The sequence below is a fragment of the Rattus norvegicus genome, chromosome 2, assembly GCF_036323735.1.
Source record: "Rattus norvegicus strain BN/NHsdMcwi chromosome 2, GRCr8, whole genome shotgun sequence".
NCBI lineage: Eukaryota > Metazoa > Chordata > Mammalia > Rodentia > Muridae > Rattus > Rattus norvegicus.
Window position 1 is genome coordinate 237,695,855 of NC_086020.1, and position 18,245 is coordinate 237,714,099.

The following is an 18,245-nucleotide window of genomic DNA, read 5'->3' on the forward strand; positions in this document are numbered from 1 at the left end:
GTTTCTACCTTTGCTTCCCATGCCCTTTCAATGTAAAGGTTGCTCACTTTCTTACTTTTCCCATTGATATTATTCTCCTGAAACAATTCTAGTTTAGAATTAGTCTTTTTTTCCCAAACAAACATAAAATTTAAAAATTAACACTGTTCAAATGAGTCTTGTAACGAACTACACATCGGCAAGGACCCTGGTTATGAACCGAGGTGAATTCCAAACACAGGCTGGGTCAAAGGACAGCTTGCTTTTCTCCTCCGAAGCATTCAGGGTGGGGCTCTAGGTCGGCAGATCTTTCAGGGACCTAAGCTCCCTGCATTTTGTTCTTGGCCAGATCCTAAGAGCTCATCTTGACTTCACGATTGACACAGGGTTACCTCATGAACAGGCTCCAGCCTATGGGAAGTGAAAATACCAGATGGTGGCAGCTTTCCGGTGTCATGTGGCTGTGGCTCAGGAGTAGCCGGTTTCATTCCTGTTCACACACTGTAGGGCTTCATTAGTGAAACTCACCTGCAAGGGGCTTTGGGGAAGAAGAAGCCTGAGAAGAAGGCAGGGGCAAGACGATGCTAGCATGGCTGTATTTTTTGTAGTTTAGCTTTAGGGAGCCAAAAAACAATTATGGTGGATTTATAGTTAATACTTATTTGTTTTATTAGTTTTAAAGAGAGTATTGTATGCAGCCCAGGTTCTCTTCAAACTCACCATGTATCAGGGCCTGATCTTGAACCCTGATCTCCCTGCCTTCACCTCCCTAGTTCTGAGGTTATGGGGATGCTCTCTGCATGACATTTTCTTTTCTTTTATCAACCTCAGCTATCACTTCCTTCAGTGAGTCTTCATAGTGTGAAACATTGTCTTCATTTTTCTGGACCACTGTGTTTCCTTATGAAAGCACAGGCACTTCCTCCTGCCCTCACCTCACTTCCTGTTTCATAGCAGTAAAGAGACCTGTTTACTTGTCTCCAGTGTCTGTCCAGTCTCGTACTGTGGATGATTTAGGCTGTTGTTCAAGGCTAGCTCTTTCTCTTGCCTCTCAGGACCTGGCCCCAGGTTCTTTCTTCCCTCTGGCAATTCTCTCCTGTAACTCCCCAACACTGTGTTTTTGCTTCTTCTGCAAAATTAAATTCCCAGGTCCTTTGTCCAACTATTTCCCCATGTCTCCACTCCAGTTTATAGGATAAAAGATAATCAACGTAGTACCTAATCCTGCTGGTGAACGCTAACTACCAGAATGTCTTCTGATCTGGCTGTCTCATTGCCATGGAAGCTCCTTTCTGCTGATGTCTCTGCCCTGACCATCTGTAGCTTTTCACCGCTGGTCTGCATGTGTTCCTTTCAGCTGAGGTGATTCTCACACCAGGTTTTCTCCAGATCCCTGTCTGTCTGTCTGTCTGTCTGTCTGTCTGTCTGTCTGTCTGTCTGTCAGAGTTTTCCTTGCTGCTTCCCTTTCATGGCCAACCCTCAGCGTGAGGATGTTTTGAGGCATCCTGTTTGGACAGTCTTTTCTGTCACTGCCTTGGTATTGTTGTCCTGACCCAGATAGATATTTTGGTACCAATGCACCAACATGTGTCAAATCTGCACCTTAGAAGTCTCAGTGCTGCAGCCCGAGTATCCAAGTGTAACCTTACATCCTGACTGTCTACTTATCTTCTCAGGTTTAACACAGCTAACTCGGAACTCTCCCAGTCCTCCTTCCTAAGTTCAAGTCCTCCTCTCCCATTGCCTTTCCAGTGGGGTTGGCACCTCTCTGTGTTCCTGCCCTGAACCACACGTTCACTGAAGCTCTCCCTCTTCTATAAAACCCCTCTCTCCCATGCTTAATCCTAGAGGGAGCTGGCCACCTTTACAGTTCCAGCCTGGACCCAGTCATCACCTGCTCTCACATTACTCCAAGAACCTCGTATTCCTCCAGGCCTCTGCTGGCAGTCACACAGGCAACACTTGCCCATGTCACTCCTCTTCAGGGCTCTCAAACCAATCTGACCTTTTCTGACAAAAACAACCTTAAGTACCCCTGAGGTCTTACACTACCCACCCCTTACCTCCCCGCTACTCTGTGCTGTTCACTTCTTGCCAGACTCCCTGCTGCCTCTGGTCCTTTCTATTGGCTGTTCCACATGCCCAGGGCTCCTCTAGGCTTTTGCCTAACTTTCTCCCTTATTTCTTCGTTTCAGATCTTTGCTTCCGTGCCATTTACTCATTGAGATTCTTACTGCAATTGAGATTCCAAATTGCAGGCTCCCACTCATTCCTTACCTCTCCCCATACCAGTGCCTTCCCCCTCAGCATTTACCATCACTGAGTGCACTGAAGGCGGAATTAATCTATTGCTGGTCTTTGCTCCATATATTCCACTGGAGTGTAAGCTTTATGAAGGTTTAAAAAAAAAAAACAAAACAGTTTTTCCATCGCTTTATTCTTTATACCTAGAGCTGCTCCTGGAACAACGCTATTTAATATTTCTTGCCTAACTGACATTGCAATTTACCCAATTTTTCCTATTCTACCTAGAGTCTTACAAGCTACGATGTCTGTAGCATACTTCTTGGGACTTCCACCATGCTCGTGTGGCTTGGCGTTATCCGATACCTGGGTTTCTTTGCGAAGTACAATGTAAGGAATCCTACTGAGTCTACTGGAGCTATTTCGCCATTTTGACTAAAGGGCAGAGGGATCTAACACCCTCTCTCATTTCCACAGCTCCTTATCCTGACCCTCCAGGCAGCGCTGCCCAATGTCATCAGGTTCTGTTGCTGTGCGGCTATGATCTATCTTGGGTATTGCTTTTGCGGATGGATTGTGCTGGGCCCTTACCATGAGAAGGTACTGTATCAGGTTCCTGTGAGAAGACACCACAGCTACGGCGACTCTCATAAAGGACAGCATTTAACTGGGGCTGGCTTACAGGTTCAGAGGTTCAGTCTATTATTGTCACGGCAGGAAGCGTGACAGCGTGCAGGCAGACATGGTGCTGGAAGAAGACCTGAGAGTTCTACATCCGCATCCACAGGCAGCAAGAATTGTGTTCCACTGAGCCCGGGCTTGAGCTTCTGAGACATCAAAGCCTGTCCTGACAGTAACACACTTCCTCCAACAAGGACACACCCACTCTAACAGGGCCACATCCCCTAATAGTGCCACTCCCCATAGGCCAACCATTCAAACACATGCACTAATGGGGCTCGTTCCTATTCAAAGCACCATAGGTACTGATAGCCAGCTCCCTTCCTGACCTTTTCAAGCTCATGTGACAAGGCCAACGGCTTCTATTTTTATGACTACTACAGTTTATTCATTTCTGGTTTTGTTTGTGTTCAGGTTGGTCTTGAACTCATGTATGTAGTCAAGGATGACTTTGAGGGCCTAGTCCCTCTTGCCTCTATCCCCCAAGTGCTGGGTGTATTCTAACACATCTAATATGCTGTTTTACCCTTTAAAATGTTAATTCTTTTATTTATTCTTTGAGAATTTTACACATGCACATATTTTGATCATATTCATTCCAACTCCTTCCACACCCTCCCTTACATGTCCCTCCTAAGTTCATGTTCTCTTTTTCTATAACCCATTGGTGTAATTAATGCCACTCGTATCTACATAGGTGAGGCCATCCATTGGAGTATGGTCAACCTACCAGGGATCACAGACCAAGGATCCCCAACCAGCGGCCATTAAAGGCCAACAGTGTTTATCGTTCCTACATGAATTCCTTTGATGTGGTAATTCAGCCTTAAAATATGGAGAGTCATATGTCTACATCCACATATAGAACCAATAACGAGGGTATCACTATTTATGAATCAGTCAACTGTGAACACCTCGTGAGAATTATTGATCTGCTCCACTACCTGAGATCCTGTTTGGAATATATTAGATAAGTCTCTTTCTTTTACCACCAGTGAAGTTGTTCAGTCTGTTTGAATTCACCCATATACATCTGTAAAACTATACCAAAAAACCCCCCAAAACCAAAACAAACAAACAAACAACAAAAACCCCAAACCAAACAAACCTTATAGGAATATTTGAAAAGTTTGCTGTGAGGACTGTATTGACTGCTGGATGTTATCTTGAGTTGGATGAGCCTCAAGATGAGATTAAGGACCATTTGAGTCTCTGCAGAAGCATTCGAGTCATTTCAAGGGTCTCTTTCTGTGAAAGGGAAAGGGGAAGGAGCAGGAGGGGAAAGGAGGGGATGGGAGGGGAAGGAAAGGAAAAGGAGGGAAGGGAAGGGAAAGGGAGGGGAGGAAAGGGGAGGGAAAGGCAGGGTAGAGGAGAGACAGGAGGGGAAGAAGTGGAGGGGAGAGAGGGGGAGGGAAGGGAGAGGAAGGGAAGAGGAAGAAAGGGAAGGGGAGGGAAGGAAAAGGAAGGGGAGGGAAAGGAAGGGAAGGGCAGAGTAGGTGAGGGAGGGAAGGGAAGGGAAGGGGAGGGAACAGAGGGGGAGGTAAGGCACTGAGAGAGCAGAACTTCCTTCTGGCACTGGTTCAGGTCTTTGCAGCTCAGTGGAGTGACAAGAAAGCTACTTGACAAAGCCACAGGCCCAGGGCATGGCCTAGGCCCCAAGGCAAAGGCTGGTGGCTCCCTTGGGTTTGTTGTTGGGAAAGGGGTACCTGCCATTCCAGATCAGGATGATGTCATGGACAAAAGTCTCCCACATGAAGGAACATAGAAGAAAATAGACTTTTCTCACCCCTCCCCCAGTTCCGCTCTCTGAACAAGGTCTCTGAGTGCCTATTCTCACTGATAAATGGAGACGACATGTTTTCCACGTTCGCGAAAATGCAGCAGAAAAGTTACCTGGTGTGGCTGTTCAGCCGCGTCTACCTGTACTCGTTCATCAGCCTCTTCATCTACATGATCTTGAGCCTTTTCATCGCGCTCATCACAGACACGTACGAAACCATTAAGGTAGGTTTGTCAGAAGCCCGGGCACCGACCATCAAGAACGAGTGTGGGGCGGCACAGTTTAGTACTCAGAGGACATTACCGGGGCAGAGACACGCGACTAAATTTTAATAATTGGGGAAAAGAAGAAAGTGAAGGAGAAGAGGAATTTCTAGAATGTTGAGCGTCTTGTTTCTCAGTATTTGTGACTGAGAAAATAAAAAATAAAAGGGTTCTCTTTTATTCATTGCTAGCTGTGCTAAAGCCAGGGCCTGGCACAGTCAGGCAATCCCGGTGCCATTGAACTCCATGTCCCCAACCCTTAAGTACATTTTCTAATCGTTTATTAGACTAAGAAGTGTCAGTAGGTATTGGGTGTACAAAGTAGATGACATATAAGAGTGGTGAAGTTCTGTGAGAGTGTCTGTGGGAGATGAGGGACGCTCACTGAGAGTGTCTGTGGGGATGAGGGACATTCACTGAGAGTGTCTGTGGGGATGAGGGACATTCACTGAGAGTGTCTGTGAGGATGAGGGACGCTCACTGGGTGTCTGTGGGGATGAGGGATGCTCACTGAGTGTCTGTGGGGATGAGGGATGCTCACTGAGAGTGTCTGTGGGGATGAGGGATGCTCACTGAGAGTGTCTGTGGGGATGAGGGACGCTCACTGAGAGTGTCTGTGGGGATGAGGGACGCTCACTGAGAGTGTCTGTGGGGATGAGGGACACTCACTGAGAGTGTGGAGATGAGGGGTGCTCACTGAGAGTGTCTGTGGGGATGAGGGATGCTCACTGAGAGTGTCTGTGGAGATGAGGGACGCTCACTGAGAGTGTGGAGATGAGGGATGCTCACTGAGAGTGTCTGAGGGAGATGAGGGACACTCACTGAGTGTCTGTGGGGATGAGGGACGCTCACTGAGAGTGTCTGAGGGAGATGAGGGATGCTCACTGAGTGTCTGTGGGGATGAGGGATGCTCACTGAGTGTCTGTGGGGATGAGAGATGCTCACTGAGAGTGTCTGTGGGGATGAGGGACGCTCACTGAGAGTGTCTGTGAGGATGAGGGACGCTCACTGGGTGTCTGTGGGGATGAGGGATGCTCACTGAGTGTCTGTGGGGATGAGGGATGCTCACTGAGAGTGTCTGTGGGGATGAGGGATGCTCACTGAGAGTGTCTATGGGGATGAGGGACGCTCACTGAGAGTGTCTGTGGGGATGAGGGACGCTCACTGAGAGTGTCTGTGGGGATGAGGGACGCTCACTGAGAGTGTCTGTGGGGATGAGGGATGCTCACTGAGTGTCTGTGGGGATGAGGGACGCTCACTGAGAGTGTCTGTGGGGATGAGGGACGCTCACTGAGAGTGTCTGTGTCTGTGGGGATGAGGGACGCTCACTGAGTGTCTGTGGGGATGAGGGATGCTCACTGAGTGTCTGTGGGGATGAGGGACACTCACTGAGAGTGTCTGTGGGAGATGAGGAACGCTCACTGAGTGTGTCTGTCGGGATGAGGGACATTCACTGAGAGTGTTTGTGAGGATGAGGGACGCTCACTGAGTGTGTCTGTGGAGATGAGGGACACTCACTGAGAGTGTCTGTGGAGATAAGGTATGTTCACTGAGTGTGTCTGTGGAGATAAGGGATGTTCACTGAGAGTGTCTGGGGATAAGGGATGCTCACTGAGAGTGTCTGTGGGAGATGAGGGACGTTCACTGAGAGTGTCTGGGGATAAGGGATGTTCACTGAGAGTGTCTGTGGGGATGAGGGACGCTCACTGAGAGTGTCTGAGGGGATGAGGGACACTCACTGAGTGTCTGAGGGGATAAGGGACGCTCACTGAGAGTGTCTGTGGAGATGAGGGACACTCACTGCTTAGATCTCAGTCAGGCTCTGCTAATCTAAATCAGATGGGATTCTGGTTGCCTGAACCAGGTTTCACCCAAGGAGCCTCCTTTACACTGTCTAGGAAATCTTGAGGCTGTAGGCAGACTGGGGGGGGGGGTAGACACTGTAGGATTTAAGATGATTCTTGGTCAAGTATTTCCCAAGAGAGGGTTACGGCCAAGATTCACATACCTCTGTGGGACAGGCCGACTGGGAGCAGTGAGCACAGCAGGACTGACTGCTGTGGAGTCCCCGGCCCACCTAGCCTTGGTGTTTCCAGAGGTGACATGTCCTAGAAATGCCTGGGAGAGCCAAAGTCCCCCTGGAGACGTCCCTTCCACTGCTAAATGCTCCATTCTGAGTTTGGAACACTACTGGAGGGGCCTTATTAACTAACAAGGGCTTCCCCATCCTTCCGTGTAGCACTACCAGCAAGATGGCTTCCCAGAGACGGAACTTCGAAAGTTTATCGCTGAATGCAAAGACCTCCCCAACTCTGGAAAATACAGATTGGAAGATGACCCTCCAGGTTCTTTATTCTGCTGCTGCAAAAAGTAACTGTCGGGTTTCTCTGTGCCTGGGAGGAAAATACAGTGTGTGGATGAGTCAGAGACAATATGGATTATTGGTAATCACGCAACAGTGTGTTCAGATACTAGTGTTCTGAGTTAACTCACAGCTATGACTTTGCGGGGCCTGTTAAATATATTTTTAAATATTTAATGTCTTTTCTGATTTGATGAGGGGAGCTGCTAGGTCACTGTCTTAGTCGCTGTAGCTCTCGTTCTCTAACCCCCTTTACCACACGGCACGCCTCACGGCTGCACCGGGAGATAAGCTTTGGCTTCTCAGAGACTAATAATTGCACATCGGACACTACTACATCTTAGAGTCTCTCCTTAGATGAAGATAGAACAGTAGAGAGAACCCCATCACAGCTGTGGGTGGGATGCTTGGCTCTAAGGACAGCCATGATTTGACTCTCATGTTCATTTAGAAGTTTTCTCTGCCCTTCAGTGTTAAGGTACAAGGTGGGAAGAGAGTCTGTACCCGAATAAAGTCAAAGAGCCCACCACGGAGGCATTTGATTAAACAGTGATGGTTTTATTAGCAGCCAATTAGCGTTGGAAAAACTGGAGATACAACATGCCTTCCATAGGCCCATACAGGCTGGGCAAACCCATTTGGGGTCAGGATTTGTGGCTCTATAGTTTGAAGTTTGAGAGAACCCATGTGCAAAATTTTAAAGTGAATACATGTAGCTCGAAAAGGCACAAAATTAGGCTCTACATTTTGTAGTTCTTCAATAAAAATTACGGGGAATTTGGTGGTATAATATTATTTTGTGTACTATTTATCCATGTAGATATCAATTCATTTATGTATAATAAGGACTTTATAAGAGCGCCTTTCAAAAACGAATAAAGATTTTAACATTTTACTGTCGCACCAGAGACCTCATGAAGACACACAGATAACATGTTTGTTTTGTAATTTATTAGGACGCGACATGTATTTTAAAACTGTGTTGATTATCCGAGAAGTCCTTACTGTTATTCTTTCTGCGATGTTTTTAGACTAACAATTATATTTCTTTGAAAACACAAAACCACCGAGCCAGGGTTGGAACTGGAGTTGTTTTCCTTTGCATGCAGAGAAAGCTAGCTATGGGCTAGCAGTGTTGGAGAGCTCTGGGTTCACTTGAGAGAATCTGCCTCAATGAACTGAGTGGAGAGCAATCGTGGAAGACTCTGGACATCAACTGCTGGACTCCGTGCACGTGTGCATGTGCACACACACATGTACGCACGCCAGATCTATTTATTAGAAATGGAGAAAAATGTTAGGAGAAATAAAAGTTCTTTGTAGTCAGTTCCAGGACATCCAGGGATTCATAAGGTGACTCTGGCTGAAAACAAGCAAGCAAGCAAGCTAAAAGAAAAGACACGGTGCAGTGCAGTAAGGGGAGCTCTACGGGGTCCGGGCAGAGTATAGAATTGGATGTGGTGTTAGAAGAGAGGAAATATCTAAAAGTCATTATCCAAGCATCTACCTGGGAAATCAGAGAAGCATGAGAATGTGGAAACCTATGGCAAGAAAAAAATAAAATAAAATCGGAGTGTCAAACAAGAAGATAGTAAATCACTAGAAAGTGAACAAACCACCAAATATTGTTTTGTTTTAAAGATCAGTGAAGTTAGCAAGCCTCTACCCAAACTAAGGACCGGTTCTTCTATGTTTTGGGTGGGATCCCTAAAAGTTCACCTGTTAGAAACTGAATTCATCCGTGTTCCCACAGTGGGAGCTGGGTGCCTCATGGGAAGTGTTGGGGTCACAGAGTTGAGCCCTCTAGAACAGACTGACTTTTTCATGGAATGGGCTAGCATCATGGAGCTTTGGCCTCCTTCCTTCCTTCTTCCTTTCTTCCTTCCTTTCTTTTCTCCTCCTCACACGCTCCGTTCTCCTGATTTCTCTCAGGAGCCCCCACCAGAAGCTGAGATGTTTTTGGATGTAATAACATCCAAAGCGTCTGGAGCTAAGCTCCAGAACTATGAGACAAAACGAACATTTCTCCTTTATGAGTTACTCGGCTTCAGGCATTCTGTTATAGCAGCAGGAAATGGATGAAGAAGGGATAGACTGTTGCTATGGCAACACTTGACGACCTGGAAACTGTAACACTGATAGAACTGTGGGAAACGAAGGCGGAGATGAGAAGGTTGTATGTAGAAATGAGAAAGTCTTCCAGGGATGTTGGGAGCAATGCCCTTGAGGCCCTCCATTATTGATATTATTATGGTTAGAATTAAGTATGACTGGATTCATGGAAAATCCCTAACCAGCTGCAGAAGACTAATACAAATCTGGTGGTCAAAATGAATAATAATATGATGCATCAAGATACCCAATGTGATGACCTGTAACCTTTCTGAAAAACCAACATCCTGCTGACTAATAGATATGACAAACCTGTGACCTTTCTGACATCCTGTCAACATTCTGACACCCCTGGTAGGGGTGCCTACTCCCTGACCACACGAATATTGTGTCTTTGGCCTACTTAAATGTTTCTTACTTCCCTCTTCCCTCTGTTACCCATGTTATGGTATAAATTCAGCCTTGGAGAAAAATAAAATTGTCGTCTTGATCAGACCCTTGTCTTGGCATCCTTCTTCGTGTTTCTTGTCCCCCATTCTCCTTCCAGGTACCTTCAGTCCCTGTCGTTGACACAGGGACTCAGAGTGAAAGTTGTCCCATTACATCTCTGAAAGCAAAGGGGCGGCCATGTGAGCACTCTCTAACTGGAATAAGGCCCACATATGCCGCAGAGCTCCTCAGATACTCCCAGTCACCCTTAACCACTCAGGGCATGCAACAGAAAAGGGACAGCTAACCCTGGAAGTCACAGGTAAGAAGGAAACAAGGTATTGAAAGCGGGGAACTAGTAGCTGGCCATGGGGAGGTAAGAGGCATGGTCAGCCGATACCCCTGAGTGCATGGCCAAGCTGCTATTTGAGAGGCAACCCTTACTCTTCAGAGCAATTGTGAAAGGCCCTGAAGCTACTTCTTCAGAAGTCTTAGAGTCTACCTCTCTCATCAAAGTCCAGAGTCCTAGTGGGGCAGAGTGGTTCCAGGAGGAGTGGCTGGACTATCTTCTATGGCGCATCACTCTCCAGTGTATCCAGGTATCCCTCTGTTCGTATATCCAAAGCACCCAGTGAATAAGCCTGGGCGGCTGTGCTGAGTCTCAATGGGTCCAGCTGTGCTGCGGCCACCGCCACAGCCACCGCCACTGCCGCTGCCGCCACCGCCGCTGCCACTGCCGCGGCCACAGGGAAGGGCACAGTAAGCAAATGCTGCCAGTGCACACTCAGCAGGCCAGTAGAATACAGGGGCTACAAAGGTGTGGAGCCTTCCGCTTAAACTTCAGAAGGACTATTTGGGCGCTGCACCGGGGACCTGCCAGCACAGGACATGGCAGACCCTGCAACAGGTCAGTGTCTGGGGGGGGGGGGGTCTTGAGGGACGGTGGGCAGGGACGGGAAGGGGGAGAAGGGCACGCGCAGAGGGTTGGGGGTGGGGAGCTGCAGTTGTGATTCTTAAAATGATAGGCTACTTACAATGCTGTGAAGACACCTCTGACCCGCAGAGAGTAGCCATGTTGATTGAGCGCCAACGAACTGTTGGAGCAGAGCTGCCTTCAATCTTGGGAGCCCACCTTCTACCCTGTACTTGGCGTGAAAGATGACTGTCAGGTGTTAAGAGGTAGTGTCTGATCTGTTGGGCGCCATTCGCTGGTTCATCCTGTGGTCCACTCTTCTCACTGGGAGAGAGAGTGTTTACCCTAAGCCTGTCCCGCTCTTACATCCCACGGGTGGTGACTTGTCCCGATTTTACAGCCTCTCACCCGACAGGCATTTGCCCTGATGTCCTGTCTCAGATGAATCTGGGAGCAGTTGAGACTTGGGAATTATGGAGACAAATGTATTCTCATAACAGGAAGTGTAAGACTGGGAGGGCAGAGGTGAGAGGCTGGTTTGAGTATGTCTCTCCATGTGCTGGGAACCCGCCCCCCCCCCCCCCCCCCCCCCCCCCGTGAAAGGGGCTTGGTCCATGGTATAGAGGCTTAATGAGTGGATATATGGTTTCCTTGTGGGAGGAGTCAGTGGTCCTGAAAGTTTGTCCCCTGTTCCTCTTCCTTTGTGAGTGTCCCCCTTTCCCTTCTGTTTTCTCACAGGCTGAAGCAGTATAAAGTGTTTGCTCGAAGCCAAGCAGATGCAGGTGGCATGCTTCTGGACTTTTGGAACCTGAACCAAATGTAACTCTTTCCTTCATAAATTACCCAGTGTCAGGCATTCTGTTACAGCAACAGAAGATGAAATAAGTCAATTGGTAAATTCACACAGGGGACACTAGTTAGTTCAACATCTTTTCTTTTCTTTCACTCTTTCTTATCTTCTTTCTTTTCTTCTTTCCTTGCTTCTTATCTTTCTTCTTTCTGTTTCTTTTTATCCACTCATTATTTCTTTCATCTTCTCTTTTTCCCCCCTCCCCCTTTCTGAGACAGAGTTTAATTATATTGGTCTGGTTGCTTGGAACTTGATATGTAACTAGTCTGACCTCAAACTCACAGAGCTCTGTCTGCTTCTGCCTCCCAAGTGCTGGGCTAAACGTGTGTGCCAACACTTCTGCATAAAAAATGGAGAGTTTCTTGGGCATATACCCAAAAGACGCTCCAACATACAACAAGGACACATGCTCCACTATGTTCATAGCAGCCTTATTTATAATAGCCAGAAGCTGGAAAGAACCCAGATGCCCTTCAACAGAGGGATGGATACAGAAAATGTGGTACATATACACAATGGAGTATTACTCAGCTATCAAAAACAATGACTTTATGAAATTCATAGGCAAATGGATGGAACTAGAAAATATCATCCTGAATGAGGTAACCCAATCACAGAAAAACACACATAGTATGCACTCATTGATAAGTGGATATTAGCCCAAATGCTTGAATTACCCAAGATATAATCCACAGACCACATGAAGCTTAAGAAGAAGGATGACCAAAGTGTGGATGCTTTAGTCCTTCTTAAAAGGGGGAACAAAAAAATTCACAGGAGGAGATATGGAGACAAAATTTGGAGCAGAGACTGAAGGAATGGCCATTCAGAGCCTGCCCCACATAGGTATACAGCCGATATATGTACAGCCACCAAAACTAGATAATATTGATGAAGCTAAGAAGTGCATGTTGACAGGAGCCTGATATAGCTGTCTCCTGAGAGACACTGCCAGAGCATGACAAATACACAGGCGAACGCCAGCAACAAACCACTGAACTGAGAACGGGACCTCCCAGTGGAGGAATTAGAGAAAGGATTGAAGGAGCTGAAGGGGCTCGAGACCCCATATGAGCAACAATGCCGACCAACCAGAGTTCCCAGGGACTAAATCACTACCCAAAGACTATACATGGACTGACCCATGGCTCCAGCTGCTTATATAGCAGAGGATGGCCTTGTTGGACACCAATGGAAGGAGAAGTCCTTGGTCCTGCCAAGGCTGGACCCCCAGTGTAGGGGAATGTTGGGGGAAGGGTGTGGTTGGGGAGGGGGAACACCCTTATAGAAGAAGGGGATGGGGATGGGATAGTGGACTTATGGCCTGGAAACCGGGAAAGGGAATAACATTTGATATGTAAATAAAAGTATCCAATTAAAAAAATGGAGAGTTTGATTAAGGCAATATTTATTAAAGAAATTGAATCAGCAATAACCCTTTAAAAAAGAAGTTCATGCTCTGCAAAAGACCCCAAGAGGAGAATAAAATGAGTAGGAGAAAATGCTTGCAAAAAACAAGCTAATGACAGGCAAATATAATATACTCTTAACTCAAAATTCAACAATAAGAAAACAGATTTCCCCTTTAACGTGAATACAATAACTGGAGAAAATGCCTTATTAAGGGCAATATACAGACATACAGACGGCAAGCAGATGTGGGACAGACACTCAACATCACGTGTCACTGGGGAACTGCAAATGAAATCAACCTCCACACACCATTGTAAGAGTCAATCTTGTTGGGGCTGGGGATTTAGCTCAGTGGTTAGAGCGCTTACCTAGGAAGCGCAAGGCCCTGGGTTCGGTCCCCAGCTCCGAAAAAAAGAACCAAAAAAAAAAAAAAAAAAAGAGTCAATCTTGTTTTATCACTGAAGAGAATTCAAAATGGACTGTAGGTGGTTCCCTACAAAACTATATTTGCATATATTAGTAGTTCTAGTGCTTCTCAGCATTTATCCAAAGAATTTGGAAATATGCTCACATTAAATGACAAACAAAAACAGTGGTCGCACAGATGCTTAAACGAGCCCTCTTCAAAATTTACAACGTGTGCAAGCAGCCAAGGTACTCTTGAAGTGGCTGGATCAATAGCTGTGGTATGTCCATTCAAGGGGCCATTATTCAGTACTAAAAGGTAGTGAGCTGACAGGTTATGAAGGGACATAAAAGAAGCTGAATTGGGTACTGTGACGCGAAAGAAGTCGATGTGAAAATGCCACATGCTGTAGGCTTCCAACTGTATGGAGTTCTAGAAAAAGAAAACCAGAGACAGAAGAAAACCCGGTGATTCCTAACAGCTACAGCAGGTGGGGAGTTCATCGAAGGCACACAGAGGGTTAGCAGAGGAAATGTTCAGTCAGTTCTAGCTGCTAGAACACGCTAGTAGTGATTCAGTACTTTAACCCCAACAGTAAACGGTTATTTTTCACAGTTCTGGGAGCTGGGAGGTTCTCAGAGTCAAGGCAGTGAAGCTGCCAGGTGCCAAGTGAGAGCCTGCTTTCTGTTTTGCAGTTCAGCGAGTGCAGCTCAGATGGGTGACCCTGATGTGAAGGAGGCGGAGAACGGGTGGGAATCTTCTGTGCCTTCTGATCAATCTCACTTTGAACCTATATCTGCTCTAAGAAACAATCTATTTTTTTAAAAAAAATGATATTTTCATAAGCCGAGAAACAAAACCATTCTCTTGTTTCCCTCTTGTCTGTACCTGTTTTCACATCACACATCAGTTGTAACAGAGGCAGTGCCATCCACCAAGCCTACATACAGCAAGCAAGTCAGAGCCAATCATCCACAAGCCTAAAGCACGTCAGAGCCATCCACAAAGCTAAAACACTGCCCTTCGAACACAAAGGTCACCAAATGCAGTGTTAAAGGCCTTCGTTGTTGAGCTGGATTCCTTTCAACAGAAAAGCCCGAGCAGAGCTGTCTTACCTCCTACTGTGCACGGAGTTGAAGCACAGCAGAATTTGATTGGCAGATAAAACCCGAGCTACTGGGAAGGAGACAAACACCCGTGGCTCTCAAGAGAAAACTTTCTTCCAGACATCAGAAATGCATAGGTCATAGAGATCGATATCGGGTTGATTTTCATCATCAAAGGAAAGACCTAGTCCAAGGAAGACCTAGTTCAGAAGATAAAGGACAGGATAAATTGTTAAAAAAAAACAACAAAAGATTAATATATAGAAACCTCAAAGCTTATTTATTCACATCAACAAAAAGTGAGATACCGCATAAATAAAAGGCTCCTTTCCTTGTTATTTTACTGTGCTCTGTCTACACAGTGACTTCCCAATAGAGGCTGCTCTTGACTGCCTATTATAAAACCGTTGCGTGCCTACCACTATCTTGGTTCGCGTTTTCCAGATGTCTTAAAAGAAAAAAAAATCCCCTGTAACACAGTAAATTCATGAAACTGTCATAAGGAGACCTGCAAGAGACAATCATGTCTGTGATTGGTAGACCTTAAATGTAATATGATCCACGGTACAGGGTTGTGTCGTGCGAAAGCCAAGACACAAGCGCTGGAGTACGGGGCGCGCAGAGCAAAAGCCTCTGACGGAAACGCCCAGCGTGCAGCCGCGCAAAGCAATGTCTAGTGCTACCCAGTGACAAACGAGCCCAGATCCCCACTGTACACAAGACACTGGTGAACTAACCTCTGAGTGTTGTAACTGGGTGCGGGGAAACCGTAACTCAGGTCTCCCGACGTACCCGATAGTCCAACTTTCAGCCATCTAATTCCAATGATTTTCCGTGTTTCTTTTCTTCACCTCTTCGGTATCTACAGCTCCTGCCTGCATTTAGGTGGTCGTTTTGGGGCCCTTTCTACTTTAAGGGCGGCATGTGGGCTTCCTGCATGAGTAGTGTCTTCCTGTTGGGGGTGCACAGTACTGCCTGGTCTCTGTGAGGCAGCCTGGGTGGGTGTCTATGAGTGTCCATACCCAGGACCCTCCTTTAGGAAGCTTCTCCTCTATGGTACTCTCTGAGAATTTGCAGGGCTAGAGAGACTGAGTTCTGTTCCCAGCACCCACATTAGAAGGGCTCAAAACCCCCTGCAACTCTTGCTCCAGGAGGTCCAACACCCCCTCCCGGCCTATGCAGGCCCTGCACTCGGGTGTACATTCCCACACATACGTACACAGGTATTACACATGTAAATAAACATAAAATCAAATCCCCCCTTTAAAAAGGAATTTGTTTTCCGGTTATATTTCTTACATTTATTTTTATTAAATTTCGAGAGTGTGTGGCGTTGTGCAGGTCAGGCTGGTCTGCACCTACTTTGTGATCCAAGCTCTTTTCCAACTCAGTGTGATCCTCCTAACTCAGCCTTCCAAGTGCCAGGATTATAGACATAGTGTACCGCACCCGAGCTTATTTTTAAATATTTTTATACGTATTCGTGATACAAGCTTCATTAGTTATAGCTATTTAGATAAAGTAGCTTTAAATTTTATTTTAAATTTTTATTTAAAATGTAATAAGATTACTTTCCCCCTTTCTTCTTGCTCCTCCAACCCCTCTTGCCTCACTCCCTCTTGATCGGTGATACACACACACACACACACACACACACACACACACACACACACACACACACATATATATATATCTTGTCGAGTGCATTTTGGAATGACTTTTGTGTATAAGATCTCAGGGCTGACCACTTTGCATAGGGTATTGGATACCTGCTTGGGGAACGCCTTGGAAGAGGGGACAGAAGGGTTTTATTAACCAGAGTGCCAGATGTCAGCTGTGAGACTCTGTCTCCTAGAAATGACAGGGACATCATACTTATCTTTTACAACTGTCTAGGCAAATGCGTGTTTTCTCCACCAGTGAGACTGTTTCTAGATTGTCGCAGGTGGGAACCTGTTTAGAGGAAACACTTTCAGATGAAGAAAGTTACCAACACCAGCAACTGTTTTAATGATGTGTCCTGTCAGTGAGTGGATACAGTGAGAACAAAGGTTTTGGAGAGTCAAAGACCTAAATGGAAAGATTGCATCTGCTGGTTGCTACTTATGTGACTTGGGAGTAGTAACAAACCTCTCTAAACTTGCTTCTCTCTCCCCCTCCCCCTCCCCTCCCCCTCCCCTCCCCTTCCCCTCCCCTCCCCCTCCCCTCCCCTCCCCTCTCCCTCCCCCTCCCCCTCCCCCTCCCCCTTCTCCCTCTCTCCTCCTTTCTGTGTGTGTCCCCAAATTTTTATTTTGTGGTGGGAAGAGGGACACCACACAGACATCACTGACTGCTTATTGAGAGCACTTGCTGGAGTGGATTCTCTCTGTCCACCCCATACTTCTGCGGTCAAACCCAGGACTGGCTAGAGGCACCTTTACTTCCTCAACTGTCTTGCTGGCCCCACCTAGCCATTTTGGCTGGGGGCAGGATACAGAATCCTGAGCATGAAGGCACAGTGGGTACCGTGACTTTTCCGACAGACTCTCCGTACCCAGTGAGCATGTCTACTAAGAGAAATTCTGATAAAAACTAAAACAAACAAACAAACAAACAAACAACAACAAAACTCAAGCATTTTTACCAAGTAGCTTTTGGAAAGCGACTTTTTAAAGAGAGTAGATTTGGAGGGGTGGGGGTGTGGTGGGGCAGAATATGCCTTAATACCAGCAGCACTTGTGAGGTGCAGGCAGGAGGATCAGAAGTTCAAGGCCAGCTTCAGCTTCAGCTTCATAGCAAGTTGGAAGCCAGTCTTGGTTAGTTAATAGGAGGTTGTCTCAAAAACCACAAAAAAACCAAAAACCTGACCGAAAGGGTCGATAAGGCTCTGTCCAACTCTTTCTGCATAATCCTCTACAAACTGTCCTTTGCCCTAGCTAAACCTGGGGACCTTTTGTTTACTATGTGCATAGCCTGGAATTTAGGAGGGCTTCGCTCAGCGCCACTGCATGGTGAAAACAGGAGACTCCGGGCAGGCCGGTTCTGTCCAAAATGTCCTTCTAATTTCAGGTGGAATATTGTAGCCAGGTTCATGGAGATCCATTGTCTTAAGGTTCCTGCTTTCAGGCAACAAGGGAGAAGGGCATAGAGGCTCCTGGGGTGGGCTGCTCTGGGCTATGCAGGGGTCAAGAAGACTAGCTGCAGAAAACTGACTCAGGAACCTGGGGCCTGGGGACTTGCTTTCCACATGCTTGCCCCATCATAGCTACTTCTCAGGGAGTTATCAGAATAAAGACTCCTTCATGAAGAAACCTATCCCCACGAACTTGATGCCTAGAGGGAGGGGCTGCAGTTTTTGCATCCGGTAGATCACAGTGCCAGCACTTTACCTGTCCAAAGAGACTGGAGACAGAAACAAATAACCGGCAACCCACCCCCACCCCACCCCCGCCGCCACGTGCTTGCTGTAATCTTCATACTCAGGAGGCTGAGGCAAGAGGACTGCTCTGAGTTCAATGCCAGTGTGGGCCACAAAATGAGCTCAAAAGAAATGCAACGAACGTTTGAAGGAGTCAAACAGAGAGGTCTTGAGGGAAAAGGGGGCGGGAGGGGGAGGGCAGGGTAGCCGGGGGCGGGGTGGACGACGGGCGGCCTCACAGCAGCCTTTCCGGGCGACTTCCCTTTATAAGGGCGTCCACTCCACCTGCCTCTCAGAGACACCCGCAGGC

The 18,245-nt window shown here is 46.9% G+C and overlaps 1 protein-coding gene across 4 annotated transcripts in view; it reads left to right on the forward strand.

The window, feature by feature from the left end:
* Window positions 1-9,916, forward strand: part of Mcoln3 (mucolipin TRP cation channel 3) — a 109,227-nt gene extending 99,311 nt beyond the window's left edge. For 3 of the 4 annotated variants that reach the window (XM_063281683.1, XM_063281684.1, XM_039102139.2), the window contains 4 exons: window positions 2,512-2,613; window positions 2,701-2,823; window positions 4,702-4,908; window positions 7,187-9,916. In XM_063281683.1, coding sequence (XP_063137753.1) covers window positions 2,512-2,613; window positions 2,701-2,823; window positions 4,702-4,908; window positions 7,187-7,321 — 567 coding nt within the window. In that variant the 3' untranslated portion in view covers window positions 7,322-9,916. The remainder of the gene's footprint in view (window positions 1-2,511; window positions 2,614-2,700; window positions 2,824-4,701; window positions 4,909-7,186) is intronic. The other variant, NM_001012059.2, reaches the window with a different exon arrangement.
* Window positions 9,917-18,245: the final 8,329 nt, after the last annotated feature.